This window comes from Oncorhynchus masou, chromosome 29, assembly GCF_036934945.1.
Source record: "Oncorhynchus masou masou isolate Uvic2021 chromosome 29, UVic_Omas_1.1, whole genome shotgun sequence".
Taxonomy (NCBI): Eukaryota; Metazoa; Chordata; class Actinopteri; order Salmoniformes; family Salmonidae; genus Oncorhynchus; species Oncorhynchus masou.
In genome coordinates, this window is record NC_088240.1 from 41,016,941 (window position 1) to 41,037,234 (window position 20,294).

The 20,294-nt window shown below is 44.1% G+C and overlaps 1 protein-coding gene across 3 annotated transcripts in view; it reads left to right on the forward strand.

The window, feature by feature from the left end:
* The window catches only part of LOC135519683 (kalirin-like), a 259,660-nt gene that overhangs the window by 181,186 nt on the left and 58,180 nt on the right, over nt 1-20,294 (forward strand). For all 3 annotated transcript variants that reach the window (XM_064944915.1, XM_064944916.1, XM_064944917.1), the window contains exons 21-33: nt 1,475-1,597; nt 2,058-2,240; nt 2,894-3,015; nt 3,507-3,573; nt 4,244-4,353; nt 4,644-4,713; nt 13,779-13,868; nt 14,255-14,347; nt 15,909-16,020; nt 16,479-16,669; nt 18,774-18,875; nt 19,171-19,313; nt 19,845-19,947. In XM_064944915.1, coding sequence (XP_064800987.1) covers nt 1,475-1,597; nt 2,058-2,240; nt 2,894-3,015; nt 3,507-3,573; nt 4,244-4,353; nt 4,644-4,713; nt 13,779-13,868; nt 14,255-14,347; nt 15,909-16,020; nt 16,479-16,669; nt 18,774-18,875; nt 19,171-19,313; nt 19,845-19,947 — 1,509 coding nt within the window. The remainder of the gene's footprint in view (nt 1-1,474; nt 1,598-2,057; nt 2,241-2,893; nt 3,016-3,506; nt 3,574-4,243; nt 4,354-4,643; nt 4,714-13,778; nt 13,869-14,254; nt 14,348-15,908; nt 16,021-16,478; nt 16,670-18,773; nt 18,876-19,170; nt 19,314-19,844; nt 19,948-20,294) is intronic.

Consider the following 20,294-nt stretch of genomic DNA (forward strand, 5'->3'; position numbering starts at 1 on the left):
CCAGGCTCTTCGCTGGCCGTGGCAGAACACTGACATTCCTGTCTTACAGGAAATCACGCACAGAACGAGCAGTATGGCTGGTGGCATTGTCATGCTTGGAGGGTCATGTCAGGATGAGCCTGCAGGAAGGGAACCATATGAGGGAGGAGGATGTCTTCCCTGTAATGCACAGCGTTGAGATTGCCTGCAATAACAACAAGCTCAGTCCGAGGATGCTGTTACACACCGCCGCAGACCATGACGGACCCTCCAACTCCAAATCGATCCTGCTCCAGAGTACAGGTCTCAGTGTAACGCTCATTCCTTTGACAATAAACACGAATCCGACCATCACCTCTGGTGAGACAAAACTCGTCAGACAAAACTCGTCAGTGAAGAGCACTTTTTGCCCGTCCTGTCTGGTCCAGCGACGGGGAGTTTGGCTCATAGGCAACGTTGTTGCCGGTGATGTCTGGTGAGGACCTGCCTTACAACAGGCCTACAAGCCCTCAGTCCAGCCTCTCTCAGCAGATTGCGGACAGTCTGAGCACTGATGGAGGGATTGTGCGTTCCTGGTGTAACTCGGGCAGTTGTTGTTGCCATCCTGTACCTGTCCCGCAGGTGAGATGTTCAAATGTACCGATTTTGTGCAGGTGTTGTTACACGTGGTCTGCCACTGTGAGGATGATCAGCTGTCCGTCCTGTCTCCCTGTAGCGCTGTCTTAGGCTTCTCACAGTACGGACATTGCAATTTATTGCCCTGGCCACATCTGCAGTCCTCATGCCTCCTTGTAGCATGCCTAAGGCACGTTCACACAGATGAGCAGGGACCCCGGGCATCTTTCTTTTGGTGTTTTTCAGAGTCAGTAGAAAGGCCTTTTTAGTGTCCTAAGTTTTCATAACATGTGACCTTAATTGCCTACCGTCTGTAAGCTGTTAGTGTCTTAACCACTGTTCCACAGGTGCATGTTCATTCATTGTTTATTGTTCATTGAACAAGCATGGGAATCAGTGTTCAAACCCTTTACAATGAAGATCTATGAAGTTATTTGGATTTTTACGAATCACCTTTGAAAGACAGGGTCCTGAAAAAGGGACGTTTCTTTTTTTGCTGAGTTTATGTATATGTATATTTGCAAAAATATATATGGGTGATTGGTGATGCAGACAATTACATTGATGGAAGCTACAATCTATCTGCTGTACTAAAGCTGATCTATACCCCTAGAAATACAAATTGAAAAATAACAACAAAAAACAGGTGAGCTCTCCTGAACGCAGTCCAAGCACTCCGAGTGCTGTGTTTATACTGCATGTCCATAGCATCTGACCCTGGACTAGACCCAGCCAGGGATACGTGGGGTTTTTGTTTGTTTTCAATGGCCAGCACAGCCACCAATTAAAGAGAGATGGCATGCAGAGAAGGACAGAGGAATATGAAAAGAGGGAGCTCTTCACTTCTCTTCACTCCCCCCTGTCCCGTCTGTCTCCGCAGGCCTTAGACTGGATCCAGGAAACAGGAGAGTATTACCTCTCCACTCACACCTCCCCTGGAGAGAGCGGCGAAAGGAGTCAGGAACTGCTGAAGGAGTACGAGGAATTCAGAGTCTCCGCCAAGGTGTGGACCTGGAGCTGGGAAGCAGATCTAGGCTACGTTCCAAATGGCACCTTACTCCCTATGTAGTGCACTGCTTTTGGAGTAGGGTGCCATCTGGAACGCAGCCCTGGAGCTACTGTTCGGAGTCTGCTCAGACTCCCTCACTTACTCCTGACCCTATACCTGCGTATGATATTAGCCAAACATTTCCACTGCAGCCTGCCTTGTGTCTGCCTGTCTACAGCCCAGTGGTTCAGGCAGCAAGCAAGTGTTAGAGATCTCTCCTGAGGCGTGTTTGCACTCTCTCAAGCGTCCGCCTAGACACTGACGGGGAGTGTGGACGCTACAGATGATTTAAACACTCACACACGATCATGCTTTCACACACACACACACGTATAATAATACACACACATTATGCAAACTCACGTACACACACACACACACTTATACACGTCATCTCTCTATGTGCTTCCTACAGCAAACCAAGGAGAAGGTGAAGCTCCTCATTCAGCTGGCCGACAGCTTTGTGGAAAAGGGCCATGTGCACGTCACCGAGCTGAAGAAGTGGGTCACCACGGTGGACAAGCGCTACCGAGACTTCTCCCTCCGGATGGGGAAGTACCGTTCTAGCCTGGAGAAATCACTGGGCATCAGCTCCGAGGTAAGGTCCCCTGGAGGGCCCCTAAGGACTTAAGGGCTAACCCCACCTGCTGTGAACGCTCATTCATCAACACAAACCCCAATCCCTAGTCACTAATTAGGCTCAGTCTTTCGACTGCTAATGACTGTGTTTTCAAAGGACGTATGGAATGAAACAAATTTTGTCAAACATATGATATTCCTCATTTGTGCTCCCTTGAGTGTATAGTCCTTCACCTGCTGCTGTTGTCAAAGCTCCCTTAGTGGTCACCTCCTCTGTAGGATGGTCCTGCAAATACACGTGAGTGGGACTGTCTTACAAATGGAAGAAGTCCACAAAGCTTAGTACAGTAGCTAGTATCTCTACCACCTTGGGGCAAAGAAAACCAGGGGCAAGACCCAACACATCTCAGTTTGAAGTCCTCATCTCGACACACAGGCATCAATTCCTCCTCTAATTGAAACACAGTCTGTTCGAAAAGTCTATTTCATGTGTACGTGCGGTGTCATCATGGACCATGTTGAAAGGTGTGCATCCCAAATGGCACCCTATTCACCTATGCAGTGCACAACATTTGACCAGGGCCCATAGAGCTCTGGTATAAAGTAGTGCACTACACAGGGAATAAGTTGTCATTTGGGACGTGTGCTGAGCTCTCCCTCTGTCTCTGGTAGGATAATAAGGACTTGGAGCTGGACATCATCCCAGCCAGCCTGACCGATCCTGGGGAGGTGAAGCTCCGCGACCCCAACCACGAGGTCAACGAGGAGAAGAGGAAGTCAGCCAGGAAGAAAGAGTGAGTGCACGCTACAGACACTCTACAGACACTACAGAGGAACAGGGAGAAATCGCCGGAAGAAGCAAGTGTTGCAAGTGTGGCTTTTGATAAGGTGCATAGGCCTATGTTTAACATTCCGTGATGTGCTGGGGTCTAGTGGTGGTGCTGTCGCCTGCTGCCGTTGAACCAGATATGGCCTTGGAGGCAGTGGTTCGGTCCTCCTCTCACTTTCTCTTCTGTATCCCACTCTTATATGCAGTATATACAACTCTAAATATGTTTACAAAATAGCAAAACACAATTGATGGTGCAGTTCATGTGATCTGGCTAGATGTTGTCATTGGTAGTCTTGGAATGGGGATGCGGGAGGAGACTACGGGTTTGTCCCAAATGGCACCCTATGTGCGCTGATCGAAAAGTAGTGCACTATGCCGGGAATAGGGAGCTGTTTGAAACGCAGACGACGTCATAGTTGGTTGCTGATATATTGTATGTGTGTATTTATCCAGGTTCATAATGGCTGAACTCCTTCAGACTGAGAAGGCCTATGTCAGGGACTTGCATGAATGTTTGGAGGTAAGCTTTCCCCCTTCCATTTTCGCTTGGCAATTAAACGTTCTTCATTTCAGGGATCTTTTGGCCTTCGTATGTACTTAAAGAGGGGGTTCCTGGGTGTTTTCATGATATAATGAGTCTGGTTCTACGTTTTTTTGTTTTTCACCAGTCTACAGTCATTGTACTTCAATTACAATTAGCATTTTAGTTATCCATTAACATTTAGGGCTCCCGAGTGGCGCAGCGGTCTAAGCCACTGCATTTCAGCACTTGAGGCATCACTACAGACACCCTAGTTTGAATCCAGGCTGTATCTCAACCAGATGTGATTGGGAGTCCCATAGGGCGGTGCACAATTGGCCCAGCGTCGCCCGTGTTTGGCCGGTGTAGGCTGTCATTGTAAATAAGAATTTGTTCTTAACTGACTTGCCTAGTTAAATAAAGGTTCAAACATTTTTTTAAATCCAGAGCAATTTACAGTCGGTGCATTCAACTAAGTTTAATAATAGGAGAAAACAAACACATATAACAGTTATTGCATGTAGAATCTGCTATCAGAAGAATCAGTGCCAGGAAGGACAAAGCAAGTGCGGGTGTGAGTCCAAGAAAGAGAAGTCCATCGTTTTTGTGAGGACCGGTTGCAGTAGGACATGATAGCGTGTGATGTTTCCTGTGTCCTCCTCCTGTCTAGACGTACCTGTGGGAGATGACAAGTGGGGTGGAGGAGATTCCTCCTGGCATCGTCAACAAGGAGCACATCATCTTTGGCAACATCCAGGAGATTTATGATTTCCATAACAGGTAGGGATCTCTTTCAAATTGAGGATGCGTCCCAAATGGCACCTTATGCCCTATGTAGTGCATGACCTTTGACCAAGGCAGGGCTCTGGCAGTGCGACCATATAGGGCACAGGGTGTCATCTGTGACACGTCCTTAATTTGAAAGAGATTCCAACTTGTTATGTCAGTTATGTGCATGAGACCAATTCAAATCAGTTCTATTTCATGTGGTTTTGGTTGAGGAAATACTTGTTCTATGTTAACCACTGAGTATTCTCATTGTTAACCCTCTCCTTGCGGTTCAATTGCAGCATTTTCCTCAAAGAGCTAGTGAACTATGAACAGCTACCTGAAGATGTGGGCCATTGTTTTGTCACATGGGTAAGACTCCTCCTGTTTTCAGTCAATGGGGCATGTTCGTTAGAGCACAAAATTGAAATGTTTTGCAACGGAAACCAAAAATGTGTATTTTTGTTATTGGTCACTCCCAGATAGTCCCTCCCCGTTTCAGTCGGTTTTGTTCCAGTTGGTGCCTAGTGAACACGACCATGGTGTTAGTCGTTTACTTACAATGCCCACAGGGTACTTCTGACTTGTGGCCTTCTGATTGATAATTACATGTGAATGCTGTTTACCTTCTTGCAATTAGTTTATACAACATTGGTAATCAATCAAACAAATGTACAGTATTTTATGATGCCCTTTTTCTCTTGCAAAGATGCATTGGCAGTGAGCATTGCATATTGTCGTGATATATATGGAAAAAGTAAATGGGTCTTTCTATTACTAAAGGAGCCAATGTGTGACATCAGGGTGAAAATGTCAAAATGGTTTGACATACATTTAAATGTGATTGTCTTGTGCCTTCACGTGTAGTTACAGGATTAAATGGCACAATGAGACCATAACACCACCTAGAAACAACAAAACATCTACGTCATTCAAATTGTCACATGAAACATAGACACCGGGGGTTGGAACCGAAATTCTTTTTCCAAGTGTTTTGTTCTTAACAGAACCATCATTTTTTGTTGAAAAATAAAGTTCTGAACCCGGTTCGAACCAAAAAAAAGTAACAGTTTATATTGTTCCTTTCTGTTCCTTTTTAAACCTCTAAAATAAATATTTTAGCTCGACATTAAATAATTTGGCTTAACGTTGGACCAGCTAGCTAACAAGCTTTTGTGTGGAGAGCGCCACCAGAATTAAAATAAAAACACTTCTTACTTTTTTGTAGTTAATAAATCCATTGTGAAACGTGATAACTATAGTATCCTTAATACCCTCTTAAGCTGACAGTCCGTGAAATCGTATATGTTTACCTTTCGTTATTTTATTGATTTTCCACCATTAAATAAGTCAGGAGAAAGCAATTCAGACCTCCCGAGGGCCATGTAAACGTGCTCTGTCGAATAAACGTGTATTTGCCTCCCTCTGGTGGTCGGCGGCATCCACTTCACTGCAACGTTACATCAAAAGAGCGGTCCTTAGAAAAACATTTATCCAGATCGACTGCTTCACGGCACGGACATGGCAGAGCAATTGCTGAGTGTGTCTCAAGCAGGCGGACCTAAATAAATAACTTGCACAGCGCTACAATAAAGAATGCGACCTACACACTTCCTTAAACCTAAAATATGTAAAGAAGTCATTTTCAATGTACCGATTCCATGGCACGTGGCTTATGGTTTATGAATTGATACACAAAATGATGCACGGATTCAAAACTAAATGATTAAACAAAATTTGTGCAACCAATAGAATGTTATATATACAGTGCATTCCGAAAGTATTCAGACACCTTGACTTTTTCCACGTTACAGTCTTATTCTAAAATTTATTCAATTGTTTTTGTTGCCTTATCAACACACAATGTCTCATAATGACAAAGCAAAAACAGAAAACATGTACATGCCTCCTGAGTTTCGCAGTGGTCTAAGACACTGCATCGCAGTACTTGAGGCATTACTATAGACCCTGGTTTGATCCCAGGCTGTGTCTCAGCTGGCTGTGACTGGGAGACCCATGAGGCGGCGCACAATTGGCCCATTGTCGTCCAGGTTAGGAGAGGGTTTGGGCTGCCGGGATGTCCTTGTCCCATCGCGCTCTAGAAACTCCTTGTGGAGCATGCACGCTGACTTCGGTCGCCAGTTGTACGGTGTTTCCTCCGACACATTGGTGTGGCTGGCTTCTGGGTCAAGAAGCAGTGCGGCTTGGCAGGGTCATGTTTCGGAGGACGCATGGCTCTTGACCATTGCCTCTCCCGAGTCCGTACGGGAGTTGCAGCGATGAGACAAGACTGTAACTACCAATTGGATATCATGAAATTGGGGATAAAAAAAGTAATGTTAACATTTACATAAGTATTCAGACCCTTTACTCAGTACTTTGTTGAAGCACCTTTGGCAGCGATTACAGCCTTGAGTCTTCTTGGGTATGACGCTACAAGATTGGCACACCTGTATTTCGGGTGTTTCTCCCATTCTTCTCTGCAGATTCTCTCAAGCTCTGTCAGGTTGGATGAGGAGAGTCGCTGCACAGCTATTTTCAGGTCTCTCCAGAGATTTTCGATTCGGGTTCAAGTTCGGGCTCTGGCTGGGCCATTCAAGGACATTCAGAGACTTGTCCAAAAGCCACTCCTGCGTTGTCTGGGCTGTGTGCTTAGGGTCATTGTCCTGTTGGAAGGTGAAGCTTCACCCCACTCTGAGGTCCTGAGCACTCTGGAGCAGGTTTTCCCCAAGGATCTCTTTGCTCATCTGTGCCTTGATCCTGATTAGTCTCCAAGTCCGCTGAAAAGCTTCCCCACAGCATGATGCTGTTACCACCATGCTTCATTGTAGGGATGGTGTCAGGTTTCCCCCAGACGTGACACTTGGCATTCAGGCCAAAGAGTTCAATCTTTTTTTCATCAGGCCAGATAATCTTGTTTCTCATGGTCTGAGAGTCCTTTAGGTGCCTTTTGGCAAACTCCAAGCGGGCTGTCATGTGCCTTTTACTCAGGAGTGACTTCCATCTGGCCACTATACCATAAAGGCCTAATTGGTGGAAAGTGGCAGAGATGTTTGGCCTTCTGGAAGGTTCTCCCATCTCCACAGAGGAACTCTCTGTCAGAGTGACCATAATTTCCTTGGTCACCTCCCTGGCCAAGGTCCATATTCACTGATTGATCAGTTTGCCGGGCAGCCAGCTCTAGGAAGAGTCTTGGTTGTTCCAAACGTCTTCCATTTAAGAATTAGGCCACTGTGTTCTTGGGGACCTTCAATTCTGCGGAAATGTTTTGGTACCCTTCCCCAGCCCTGTGCCTCGACACAATTTTGTCTTGCAGCTCTACGGACAATTCCTTCGACCTCATGGCTTGGTTTTTGCTCTGACATGCACTGTCAACTGTGGGACATTATATAGACATGTGTGTGCCTTTCCATGTCCAATCAATTGAATTTACCACAGGTGGACTCCAATCAAGATTTAGAAACATCTCAAGGATGATCAATGGAAACAGGATGCACCTGAGTTCAATTTCGAGTCTCATACTGTGGCAAAGGGTCTGAAAATGTATGTAAATCAGGTGTTTCTGTTTTCGCTTTGTCATTATGAGGTATTGTGTGTAGATTGATGAGGGGAAAAAATATGTAATCCATTTTAGAATAAGGCTGTGACGTAATGAAAGGTTGTTGGTTCGATTTCCCTGACTACATGAAAATCTGTCAATGTGCCCTTGAGCAAGGCACTTCACCTTAATTGCTTCTGTAAGTCACTCTGGATAAGAGTGTCTGCTAAATGACTAAAATATATAATATAATGTGTAAGTGTGACTGACTGACTGTCTACCATAATACCCACGTCCTGTTCTGAAACAACCCCTGTCCTCCAGAGTCTAGACAATTGTGAGGATCTGAGAGGGATTATGGGTGGTATTTGTATTTATTAAGGATCCCCTGCTACTCTTCCTAGGGTCCAGCAACATTAAGGCGGTTATATACAATTTGAAATATTACATGACATTACATTTCATAACACTTTACCCAACACATTTAGTGTGTTCCCTCAGGCCACTACTCCACTAGCACATATTTACAATACAACACCCATGTGTACGTGTGTGTAGAGTGAGTGTCTTATTATATGTATGTATGTCTGTGTCTATGTGTGTCTCTCTTCACAGTCCCTGCTGTTCCATAAGGTGTATTTTTATTTGTTTTATAAATCTGATTCTACTGCTTGCTCCAGTTACCTAATGTGGAAAAGAGTTCCATGTACTGTAGCCATGGCTCTATGTAGTACTGTGTGCCTCCCATAGTCTGTTTTGGAATTTGGGATTGTGAACAAACTTTTGGTGGCATGTCTTGTCGGGTATGCATGGGTGTCCGAGCTGTGTGCTAGTAGTTTAAACAGACACCTCAGTGCATTCAGCATGTCAACACTTCTTACAAAAACAAGTAGCGATGAAGTCACTTTGAGCCATGAGATATTTACGTACGTGCATATTATTAATGTTAGCTCTCCATGTACATTTAAGGGCCAGCCATGCTACCCTGTTCTGAGCCAATTGTAATTTTCAGAGGTCCCTCTTTGTGGCACCTGACCACACGACTGAACAGTAGTCCAGGTGCGACAAAACTAGAGCCTGTAGGACCTGCCTTGTTAATAGTGTTGTTAAAAGGCAGAGCTGCGCTTTATTATGGACAGACTTCTCCCCACTTTAGCTACTGTTATATCAACATGTTTTGACCATGACAGTTTACAATCCAGTGTTACTCCAAGCAGTTTAGTCACCTCAACTTGAGATTTAGTTGAGGTTTAGGTTTTAGTGAATGATTTGTCCCAAATGCAATGCTTTTTGTTTTTTAAATATTTAGGACTAAGGTATTCCTTGCCACCCATTCTGAAACAAACTGCAGCTCTTTGTTAAGTGTTGCAGTGATTTCACTTCAATGTAGTAGCTGACATGTATATTGTTGAGTCATCTGCATACATAGACACACTGGCTTTACACAAGGCCAGTGGTTTGTCATTCATACAGATTTTAAAAAGTAAGGGGCCTAGACAGCTGCCCTGGGGAATTCCTGATTCTACCTGGATTATGTTGGAGAGGCTTCCATTAAAGAAGTCCCTCTGTGTTCTGTTAGACAGGTAACTCTTTATCCACAATTTAGCAAGTGGTGTAAATCCATAACACATATGTTTTCCCATCAGCAGGATATGATTGATAATGTCAAAAGCCACACTGAAGTCTATCAACAGCTCCCACAATATTCCCACAATATTTTTACTATCAATTTCTCTCAGCCAATCATCAGTCATTTGTGTAAGTGCTTGTTGAATGTCCTTCCCTATAAGCATGCTGAAAATATGTTGTCAATTTGTTTACAGTAAAATAGCATTGTATCTGGTCAAATACCATTTTTTCCAAAAGTTTACTAAGTGTTGGTAACAGGCTGATTGTTCGGCTATTTGAGCCAGGTGGTGACATGGTGAGAGCTCCATCTTGCCCTCTGATATGCTTGATGTAATGTTGGGGGTATTGCTTACACCTGTCCAATCCTCTCAGATCTCCACTAGTGTCTAAGGGTAGGGGCTAGCAAGAGGTTGTTTCTGGACAGGACCCCACAACCACTTGCGTTTGTGGTGGACTTTCAGCATGACACTTGTGGCATTGATTGGATGTTTCACTCCATTGCTGGACAGAGGTTGACGTTTATTGTCACGACTCTTGTCCTGGAGGCAGAACTGAGCAATTTCCCCTTAGATAAGCTGCAAAGTCAAAATTGTCTATATTGTAAATATTCATGAAAATAATTGTGCTTTTTGCTCTTAATTTTAGTTAAGGGTTAGACATTAAGGGCAGTAGTGGTTAAGGTTAGGGTTCAAGTTCGGTTTAAAATCAGATTTTATGACTTTGTGACTGTGCCAGCTAGTTTCCACTCTGCAGAGCTGCATCCAGAACAAGATTCATGAAAAATGCTAACCTGCTTGTTGGACACACAGATTGGCACAGGTGTACGCTGGACAACATAGATACTGTTGTTTTGGCTTTATGGCGTCATGGAATAAGATTACCAATGGTTAGCTAGGTAGCCAGGATATTTCAGTCAGCTAACAATTTACAGTGACAGCGGTTCACTAATAAGTCAATAAACACTACATCTTGTGCAGAAAGATATCTCACCTTGTGTTGGCACTGTGGCACATATGGACAGCTATTAATCAATTAATTAATACATTCATAGAATGGAATTAAAAGGGTGAACTCCTACTTTGAAAGAACAGGAAGTGTTGACTGTGTACTTGACTAATGACTGGCATTCCACATTTCTGTTCAAAAAATGAAAAAAAACGAACCGTTTTCATGTTCCCAATTGCACCGTTTTAACGTACACAGACCGTCATTTTAAGGGAATCTTGATTTAATGTTGTCCACGACATAGGCTAAATATCTTCAACATAGGCTAAATATCTTGCCGTAACAACATAGACACAAATATGTTCTGTCAAACCTCGAGAACAACAGTATTTCACGCACTTTGGTTTTCGTTCAATCGTGTGCGGTATCACGCTAGAACTTTATCACTTGACTGTCATTCAGAAAATCCTTTCCTGAATCAGCTGATGTTGTGTGATAATGTCCCCTTGGAACAAAACACACTGTAAAACGTTCACCTGGAAATCTACAGCATTAAACTGGCACCAGAGTTGCCAGTTTAATAGTGTAATTTTGCTTTATAGGAGAGATTTTGCTTTTTCACAGTGCAATTTTCCTTACTGTAAAAAAAAACATTACAGCATCCCTGCTGTAATTTTAATTAATTAATTAATTAAACCTTTATTTAACTTGGCAAGTCAATTAAGAACAAATTCTTATTTACAATGATGGCCAAACCCGGGCAAATTGTGCGCACCACCCTATGGGCCTCCCAATAACGGCCGGTTGTGATACCGCCTGGATTTGAACCAGGAACTGCAGTGACGCCTCTTGCACTGAGATGCAGTGTCTGAGACCAAATTTACAGGGATGCTGTAATGTTTTGCAGTAAGGAAAATTGTACTGTGAAAAATATTACAGCATTTCTCCTGTAAAGCAAAATTATAGTGTTAATGTAAAGCTCGTCGAAAGGAGTGGACCAAAGCGTAGCGTGGAAAGTGTTCATGATTTTTATTATCAAAAAAACACTCAAACAAAATAAAACGAAAGCGAACAGTTCTGTCAGGTACAAACACTAAACAGAAAACAAGACCCCAACAAAACAAAAAGGAAAATGATAACTTATATATGATCCCCAATCAGGGACAACGATAGACAGCTGCCCCTGATTGGGAGTCAACCACACCAACATAGAAAGAAGGAAACTAGAATGCCCACCCTAGTCACACCCTGACCTAACCAAAATAGAGAATAAAAACCTCTCTATGGCCAGGGCGTGACATTTAAGCTGGAAAATCTGGTGCCAGGGTAATGCTGTAAATTTACAGTGACATTTTCCCTGAAATCTAAATGTAAAAATAACAATACATTTTTACATAAAATACATTTATTCAAATTGGTAACAACAGAATTGTCAATAGAAGTAACAACAGTTAACACATATGCAACCAAATAAGAGCATTATTGCAATACTAATCTAAAAACTACATTGAGTGCCTGTGTGTTTGGGGTGTGGTGGAGAGAGAGACAAAGCGAGAGAGGGAGATAGCGTTCAAATATGGATTGGGTACAATCCTAGATCTATGATCAGGGGCAACTCTATTCGGGGTAAGGGGGTTCCGAGGCAGGAGAGCAACCAGGAAGTAGAAGTCAGCTCAGCATCAGGTGTCCTCCAAGGGCTCCATGACAATCCCCCTCAGTTCTGATTTGTTAAGCTCTTCTCACCCTTAATCAGGGCAAGCATTTGAAAAATAAAGACTGGAATGAGAGCGACAGCACCAGGGCTGTTACTCTGTGGATGAAAAGACGGGCGGCAAGGAGAATATTACGCTGGTGTTGTATGTATGTGGCTGTGTGTACTTAGCTCACTGGAAGCGAGCTCTTGGAAGAATGGGGCAATGTATGGGGTTGAGATCAGCTGGCTTCCTCTGGGCCACCTTGTCATGCACTTTGTCCCATCTTCAGGGTTCGTCGTCTTGGGTTGATTCAAACCTACAGCAGATATCCAATATAGTTTCAGAAATCAGTTGAGGCATTGCACAAATACAAATAAGACCGCTAGATACACCTAGGTCAAACGCCTAGGGAACTAATACAACATTGCTATAGCCTACACAATTCCGCAGATTATTTGACCACACTTTCTGTGCCACCAAATGTTTGCATACTACTGGTAAAGTGAACAGGTTTACTAATACTGGAACAATATTATGGAACAATGTTGTTTAAATTAAGCAAATGGTTAGCTGGGAGCAGGTATATGGACACTCCTGGCCTGAAAAACAATGACATATGTCGCACAGCTGAGGGCTGAGGGAACCGATCGGACAGGGTTGAGGAGGACACTGTATCTCAGTGTTAGAGGCACAGGCCCTGGTTCAATTCCAGGCTGTATCACAAACCAGCCGTGATTGGGAGTCCCATAAGGCGGTGCACAATTGGCCCAGTGTCGTCCGGGTTAGGGTTTGGCCAGGGGTAGGCTGTCATTTGTTCTTAACTGACTTTCTTAGTTAAATAAAGGTTAAATAATTATATATATTTTTTAAACAGTGTTTTTTTTTGCAATTTACCCATAATGCAGTGCAATCTACAGCAATAATGCTGTAAAACACGTTTACGGTATTTTACCGTGCATTCTACAGTGTTTTGCTGTTGAAATTACAGAAACGTCCTACAGTGCAGCTGGACATGAATTGTGCCTCAAACAACGATATGCATGAATTATTGAAGAACCCCATCCAGTTTTATTAATGATGGTCAAGTCACGCTTTCTGTTGGAAGCATTCGAATTTTGCAACTACATACAATATTTTGGACATGTGTTATCACACCGTAACACAGGGAGATACGAAATGTTACGGGGTTACAGGTCACTTCCGAGATCGCCGTGCGCAAAAGAAGTGTCCGACAGCAAATATTACAGCATCAAGTTCAATGTGTAATTCAACTGTGAAATGCGTCAATTGTTAAATGTTACAAGACAAACAACAGTATCAAAAATGTGAAGAAAGGAAGTTTGTGTTTTATGTCACACGATTCCTGGCTAATCTGTGAAGACTCCAGGCACGAGAAAGGGTTTAAAACAGGTTTTGATTCAGCTAATGAATTATATTGAATGTATCTATGTTCCCTCTTTATGTCTTAATGTATTCATATAAGAAAAGGCTCATTATTATTAATGACCTTGTAATAGCTTATAAGAAAGGCTCACAGGTACCCTAGTTTATAGAAAGACACATATGCATGTAAGAACATAGATGCTTATAGTCATTTGAATTTGACAGGGTTTTCCCATACTGTGTTTCAGGCTGATAAATTCCACATGTACGTCAGTTACTGTAAAAACAAACCGGATTCCAGCCAACTCATCTTGGAGCATGCTGGAAGCTTCTTCGATGTAAGTGTAGGAGTTCTCTGTCCTCTTCTACCTGTAGGTGGTGCCAATGAGCCATTTATTTCAGTGCTAAACAGGAGGCATATTTTTTCTGCTTACTTAACTGCCATTTGTCTCTTTGCATTCCAGTGCGCGGTCTTATGGCTTCCGTTCCAAATGGCACCCTCTTTACTTTACAGTGCACGGTGGCCATTGGGTTCCAGTGGAAAGTAGTGCACTATATAGTCAGAGGGAATAGTGTGCCACTTGGAACGAACACATGATTATAGGCTATGAACACATGATTATAGGCTATGAACACATGATTATAGGCTATGAACACATTAAAGTATCTCAATGTCAACGTCAATATGTTTCAGTCATCATGACGTCGTAAATTCTGTGTGCAGGAAATCCAGCAGCGACACGGATTGGCTAACTCCATCTCCTCGTACCTTATCAAGCCAGTGCAGAGAATCACTAAGTACCAGCTTCTTCTCAAGGTAGGGAACATGATGGGAGAGAAGGTCTGCGTCCCAAATGAAAATAAATCTCTTTGGCCACGCACATCAGTGGTGGATTTTGCTTTGAAAGAAGGATGCAAATAACACCATACCTATTGTAAACAACGGTGGTAGATCATCGATATTATGGGTCTATTTTGCTTCCACTGGTCCTGGGGTGCTTGTTAAGGTCAACGGCATCATGAACTTTACCCAGTACCAGGACATTTTAACCAAAAACCTGGTTGCCTCTGCCAGAAGGCTGAAACTTGGTCGCAAGTGGATTTTCCAGCAAGACAGTTACCCGAAGCTCACATCAAAATCCACAATGAAATGGTTAATTGACCACAAAATCCACAACAAAATGGTTAATTGACCACAAAATCCACATTTTGCAATGGCCATCTCAGCCTCTGGACTTGAACCCCATTGAAAACCTGTGGTTTGAATTGAAGAGGGTAGTTCATAAGCGCAGACGAAGGATATCAAGGATCTGGAAAGATTCTGTATGGAGGAATGGTCTAAGATCCCTCCCAATGTGTTATCCAATCCCATTAAACATTTTAGAAAAGTCTCAGTGCCGTTACCCAAGCAGGGGAGGGTGCTAGAGTATTAAAAACGGGTGTCAATCATTTTGACCCGTATCTTTTTGAGAGAAAAAAATATGAGTTGTTAAATAAAATATTTTTTTAGGATACAATGTAGCTCAGTATTTTGTATTATTTATTGTATACAGTCTTTTTTTGTTCATCTTCAAGGGTGCCAATAATTTCAGTCATGACTATATAGGTTATAGGGTGCCAATAATTTTGGTCATGACTGTATATAGGTTATAGGCTGCCAATAATTTTGGTCATGACTGTATATAGGTTATAGGGTGCCATTTGTGATTTGGACAAGGAGGAAACTGGGCCTCTTATCATCCAGGCCACTTCCCCCAGGAAATATGGAACATCAAAGCATTCTTCCCCTTCTACCCCTCTCTCTCTCTCTTTCTCTCTCGCTCTCTCTCTCTCCCTGCTCACTCCCTCTCTCCCCTCCCTCCACCTCTCCCTCCCTCCTCCCCGCCCCTGTCGCTTCCTCTCTATCTCATCAGTATGTACACGTGGGTTTTCTTATCAATCTCATTAAGGACTTGCCAAGAGACGTCCGATTCCCCTGCTTGTGTGTTGGCCCCTTAGCTCTGTGTTATATGTTCATAGTAGCACTTAGTGATGTGTCTGAATCTCATCACGCAGTATCTTAGGTGTGCATCCCAAATGGCACCCTATGCCCTATCCTATATGGTGCACTTGTGGAATAGGGTGCCATTTAGGACGCAGATGGTATCTTGCATACAGAGAGCCCCTTTACAGTATCTGGTATAAGAAATAGTGTTGAAGCAATTCCCAGACATGTCTTCTCAAAATTACTGTTCTTAGCCCTCTTATGTTATAATTTAAAAAATAACCAGCTGGGAAAATTGTTGTACTGTGTTCAACGTGCATGCCAGGAACTATAAACTTAGCGACCCAATCAACGCACTGGAATGGATGAAAATTGTCCAAATGCCATGTTTCAGGAGCTGCTGACCTGCTGTGAGGAGGGGAAGGGGGAGATTAAGGACGGCCTGGAGGTGATGCTTAGTGTCCCCAAGAGGGCCAACGACGCCATGCACGTTGCCATGCTGGAAGGTACAGCAGGAGGGAGGCCTGTGTGCTGCATTCTATTTAAAACGTCTCTCGAAAATTCTTTAGCTAGGGTGTTCCATCACTTCATGTGGAAGTAAACTAACTGACCTCATCCCTTTAAGGGACAGTGGGGAAATATGCAGTAAGACCTGCACAGCATGGAATAACACTATCTAGTAGACAAGTATAGAGCTGTAAGGTTGTTGTCTCTCTGTCAGAGTTGGGGGAAATTGGAATTGAAGTCCGACAATTCAGGAAGTAAACTGACATTACTAATTCAATAATCGCAAAATAAAATGCCGTCTATTTTCAACGATTTCTCAATCAATTGAAAAGGAGAAGCAATTAATTGAATAAAAAAATTCAATCATAATAATTCAAATGAATTCAATTCAAATTGACCCCAACTCTACTGTCTGTAATGCGTCGCTGTATTTAAAGAGCCATGTGATCTCCGGCAGGTTTCGATGAGAATCTGGACGTGCAGGGAGAGCTGTTCATCCAGGACACCTTCCAGGTGTGGGATCCCAAGTCTCTGATCCGGAAGGGCCGGGACCGTCATCTCTTCCTGTTCGAGATCTCCCTGGTGTTCAGCAAGGAGATCAAGGACTCGGCCGGACGCACCAAATACGCCTTCAAGAACAAACTGCTGGTAGGACTTAGGACTGGACTTGTTTCCTAGCCTCTTTTTTTCCCCATCTTCTCTTTCTGCTCTCTCCTCTCCTCTCCTCTCCTCTCCTCTCCTCTCCTCTCCTCTCCTCTCCTCTCCTCTCCTCTCCTCTCCTCTCCTCTCCTCTCCTCTCCTCTCCTCTCCTCTCCCCTCCCCTCCCCTCCCCTCCTCCCTACCTGCTCTGTAGTTAAAGTTCAAGTCTGAGGTCAATTTGGAAGGAATGCATCTGCACTTGACTTGACACATCTGTGGAATGAGAATGGCCATCTAGTCGTTTGGAGTTGCAGCTTTTCAAGGGAATTCCGCTCAAGATAGCACTGATGTTTTCATATAGATCATGTATCATCCAGCTGGCCAAGCTGTGAACCTAATAATACTGGAAGGATGTGATGCTTTGCATGTGTCCCAGAGACTCCCGGGGAGTTGGATCGGAAGGGCAGGTGCTTTTAGCCAGTGGGGATGTTTTCTCCACACTGTGGGCAGAGAGCTTAGCCATCCAATTCCCTTTGATCTGCGTCCAGCCTTGGCTTGCTGGCTGAGATGTGTAAAGCCCCCATTGTGTGTGTGCGTGCGCGTGTTGGAGGGGTGCAAGAGTATTTGTGCTATTCTAGTGCTACGATTCGTACAATGTTCATTTTATGTCGATATTCTAGCCTTCTTATTTAAAAAAAAAAGTCTCTCTCAATTGAGTGTCTGCTAAATGACTCAAATGTACATTATGTGTAAGCAGGACTGGACAGTGGTGTGTGTGTGTGGGTGGGTGGGTGTTAATTGCCCGCTTGTATAATAGGCTACAGTATATTCAGGGTGTTTTAGAGGAAGCTGGGGAGGGAAAATACAAAGAGCCAGGTGTTGAATACGTGAAACTCAGAGCAGATGGAGTGGTCCGGAAATTACAGCTTCCTCTCACTGTGCATGAATTATGAATCTGCATTATGTGCGTGTCCAATAACAACTGTTCCAAATCAAATCAAATTCAATGTGTTTATAAAGCCCTTTTTGCATCAGCAGATGTCACAAAAGTGCTTGTTACAGAAAGCTAGCCTAAAAACCTAGAAACCTAGAGAGACAAAAATAATCACAATGGTTGTAGAGGGTGCAACAGGTTAGCACCTCAGGAGTAAATGTCAGTTGGCTTTTCATAGCCAAGCATTCAGAGGTTGAGACAGCAGGTGAGAGAGAGAGGGGGGGAGAGAGGATTCTGTCCAATGATAATCCCGGACAGGGCCTACCAGTGAGGATATAACCCCACCCACTTTTCCAAAGCACATCCGCCACACGGCTAGAGGGATATCAACAGACCACCAACTTACTACCCTGAGACAAGGCTGAGTATAGCCCACGGAGATCTCCTCCACCGCACGAGGCAGAGGGTAAAACAGGACAGGAAGATCATCTCAGTCATGTCGAGTATGGCGGAGAGAAAAAAGCCTGGCATGACGTGACGCACCCCTCGTAGGGACGGCATGGAAGAGCACTCGTAAGCCCCCGTAATTGGGTCAGAGGCAGAGAATGCCAGGGGAGAGAGGATGAGCCGGCCAGGCAGAGACAGGACCTGCAATCATAGGACCTGCTGAAGAGACGTGTCCAGGCTGCGCACCAAATGGCACCCTATTGCCTTTGTGGTGAGAGCCCTGTGGGCCCTGGTCTGAAGTAGTGTACTATATAGGGAACAGGGTGGCCATTTGGGACACATCCCCAGCCAGGACCAAGGGACCAGTGGAGGCTGCTGAGTGGAGGACAGCTCATTATAATGGCTGGAACAGAGCGAATGGAATGGCATCAAACACATGGAAATCCGCTCCAGCCATTACCACGAGCCCGTCCTCCCCAAATAAGGTGCCACCAACCTACTGTGACAGGGACCTAGAGGAATGTAGGACGGGATTTACTGTATCTTAATGTGCCTCTTAAATTCCTTTTCAGAAAGGGAACATTGCTATTAGTTTTTATGATATATAGTTACAGTTATAGTATATCGTTTTTATGATATTCAATGGTATACTGAACACATGATGATTTGGAAGGTTCCAAGTCATAAAAAGCAGGTTCAAGACTTGACATTTTGTTCTTCTCCATTATCCAGACATCAGAGCTGGGCGTGACGGAGCACATTGAAGGGGACCCCTGTAAGTTTGCTCTGTGGGCTGGAAGGACCCCCTCATCTGACAACAAGACTGTCCTCAAGGTAGGTCTATGCTCCTTGCTGATCTCGAAAGCATTACAGTGTAGGAGTGCTGATCCAGGATCAGATTCAGTACAGGGGGAAAGGTAGCTTTAGGTCATTTATCACAATGCCATACCCACACTAATTGAGGAGCCATAAAAAAGTGACATGAAGCCTTCCTAAAGACTGGGGCTGTAAGGGCCATGCCTTGCAGAAAGCATCATTCTCTCCTTTATACGCCAACACCTTCTCTTGCCAGAGGCCAGAGGATAAAAAAAAGATCAATCAATGTGATGTGTCTCACTCTCCTCCCCAGGCGTCCAGTATTGAAGCAAAGCAGGAGTGGATCAAGAACATCCGGGAGGTGATCCAGGAGAGGATCATCCACCTCAAGGGGGCGCTGAAGGAGCCCATCCACATGCCCAAAACCCCGGCCAAGCCACGCAACAACAGCAAGAGGTGAGTAAGGCCCAGCACTCGCTCCAGGTTGACGTTTCCCCTAGGTGCAGATCTAGGATCCGCTTCCTCTCTCCCGATCCGAACCTTAACCATTAGTGGGGAAGATGCTAAACTGACCAGTGTCTAGGGGCAACTTTGCCCTACTCCCTATCCACTCGGGCCATGGCAGTCACCCACGTAAGCAACACTGTCACGAGGCGTATTTATAAAGATCCCACATTTGTTTTAGTCTAATCTCTGTTCATATATTTCATAGATCAGTGTGACTCATTCTATTTCATTTGTTCTGGATGGCTGAAGATAAGATACTGTGCATCCTCTTCAAGAAACATCAAGACAGACAGAGAGAAGACACTTCACCTCTAACTGGTGTGTGTGTGTGTGTGTGTGTGTGTGTGTGTGTGTGTGTGTGTGTGTGTGTGTGTGTGTGTGTGTGTGTGTGTGTGTGTGTGTGTGTGTGTGTGTGTGTGTGTGTGTGTGTGTGTGTGTGTGTGTGTGTGTGTGTGTGTGTGTGTGTGTGTGTGGATCCAGGGATGCTGGTGAGGATGCAGACAGCCAGGGTGACGGCAGCAGCCAGCCAGACACCATCTCCATCGCTTCTAGGACTTCTCAGAACACCGTGGACAGTGATAAGGTAGGAGGACATCTGCTGGAACATCTCAAGTATAAGTACTGATTTGGGATCAGGTCACCCATATCCATATTATTCATTGTGATCTAAAAGGCTAAACTGATCAGCACTCCAATCCTGAGATTCTTTATGAACATGAACCCTAAACATCTTCTTTATTCCCTGTAGGCCTACAGCAATAAGTCCTACATATTCAATATTTACCATACACAATATCAAGCAAATAAGTGTGAAATATGAATAACTTTAATATCTGATATGAACTTTTTTGAAATTATGCTGACATTGATTGGCTCCTTCCTAGCTCCTCCCCCCCCTGTGGGTCACCATGGACAGCTGATTGACAATCG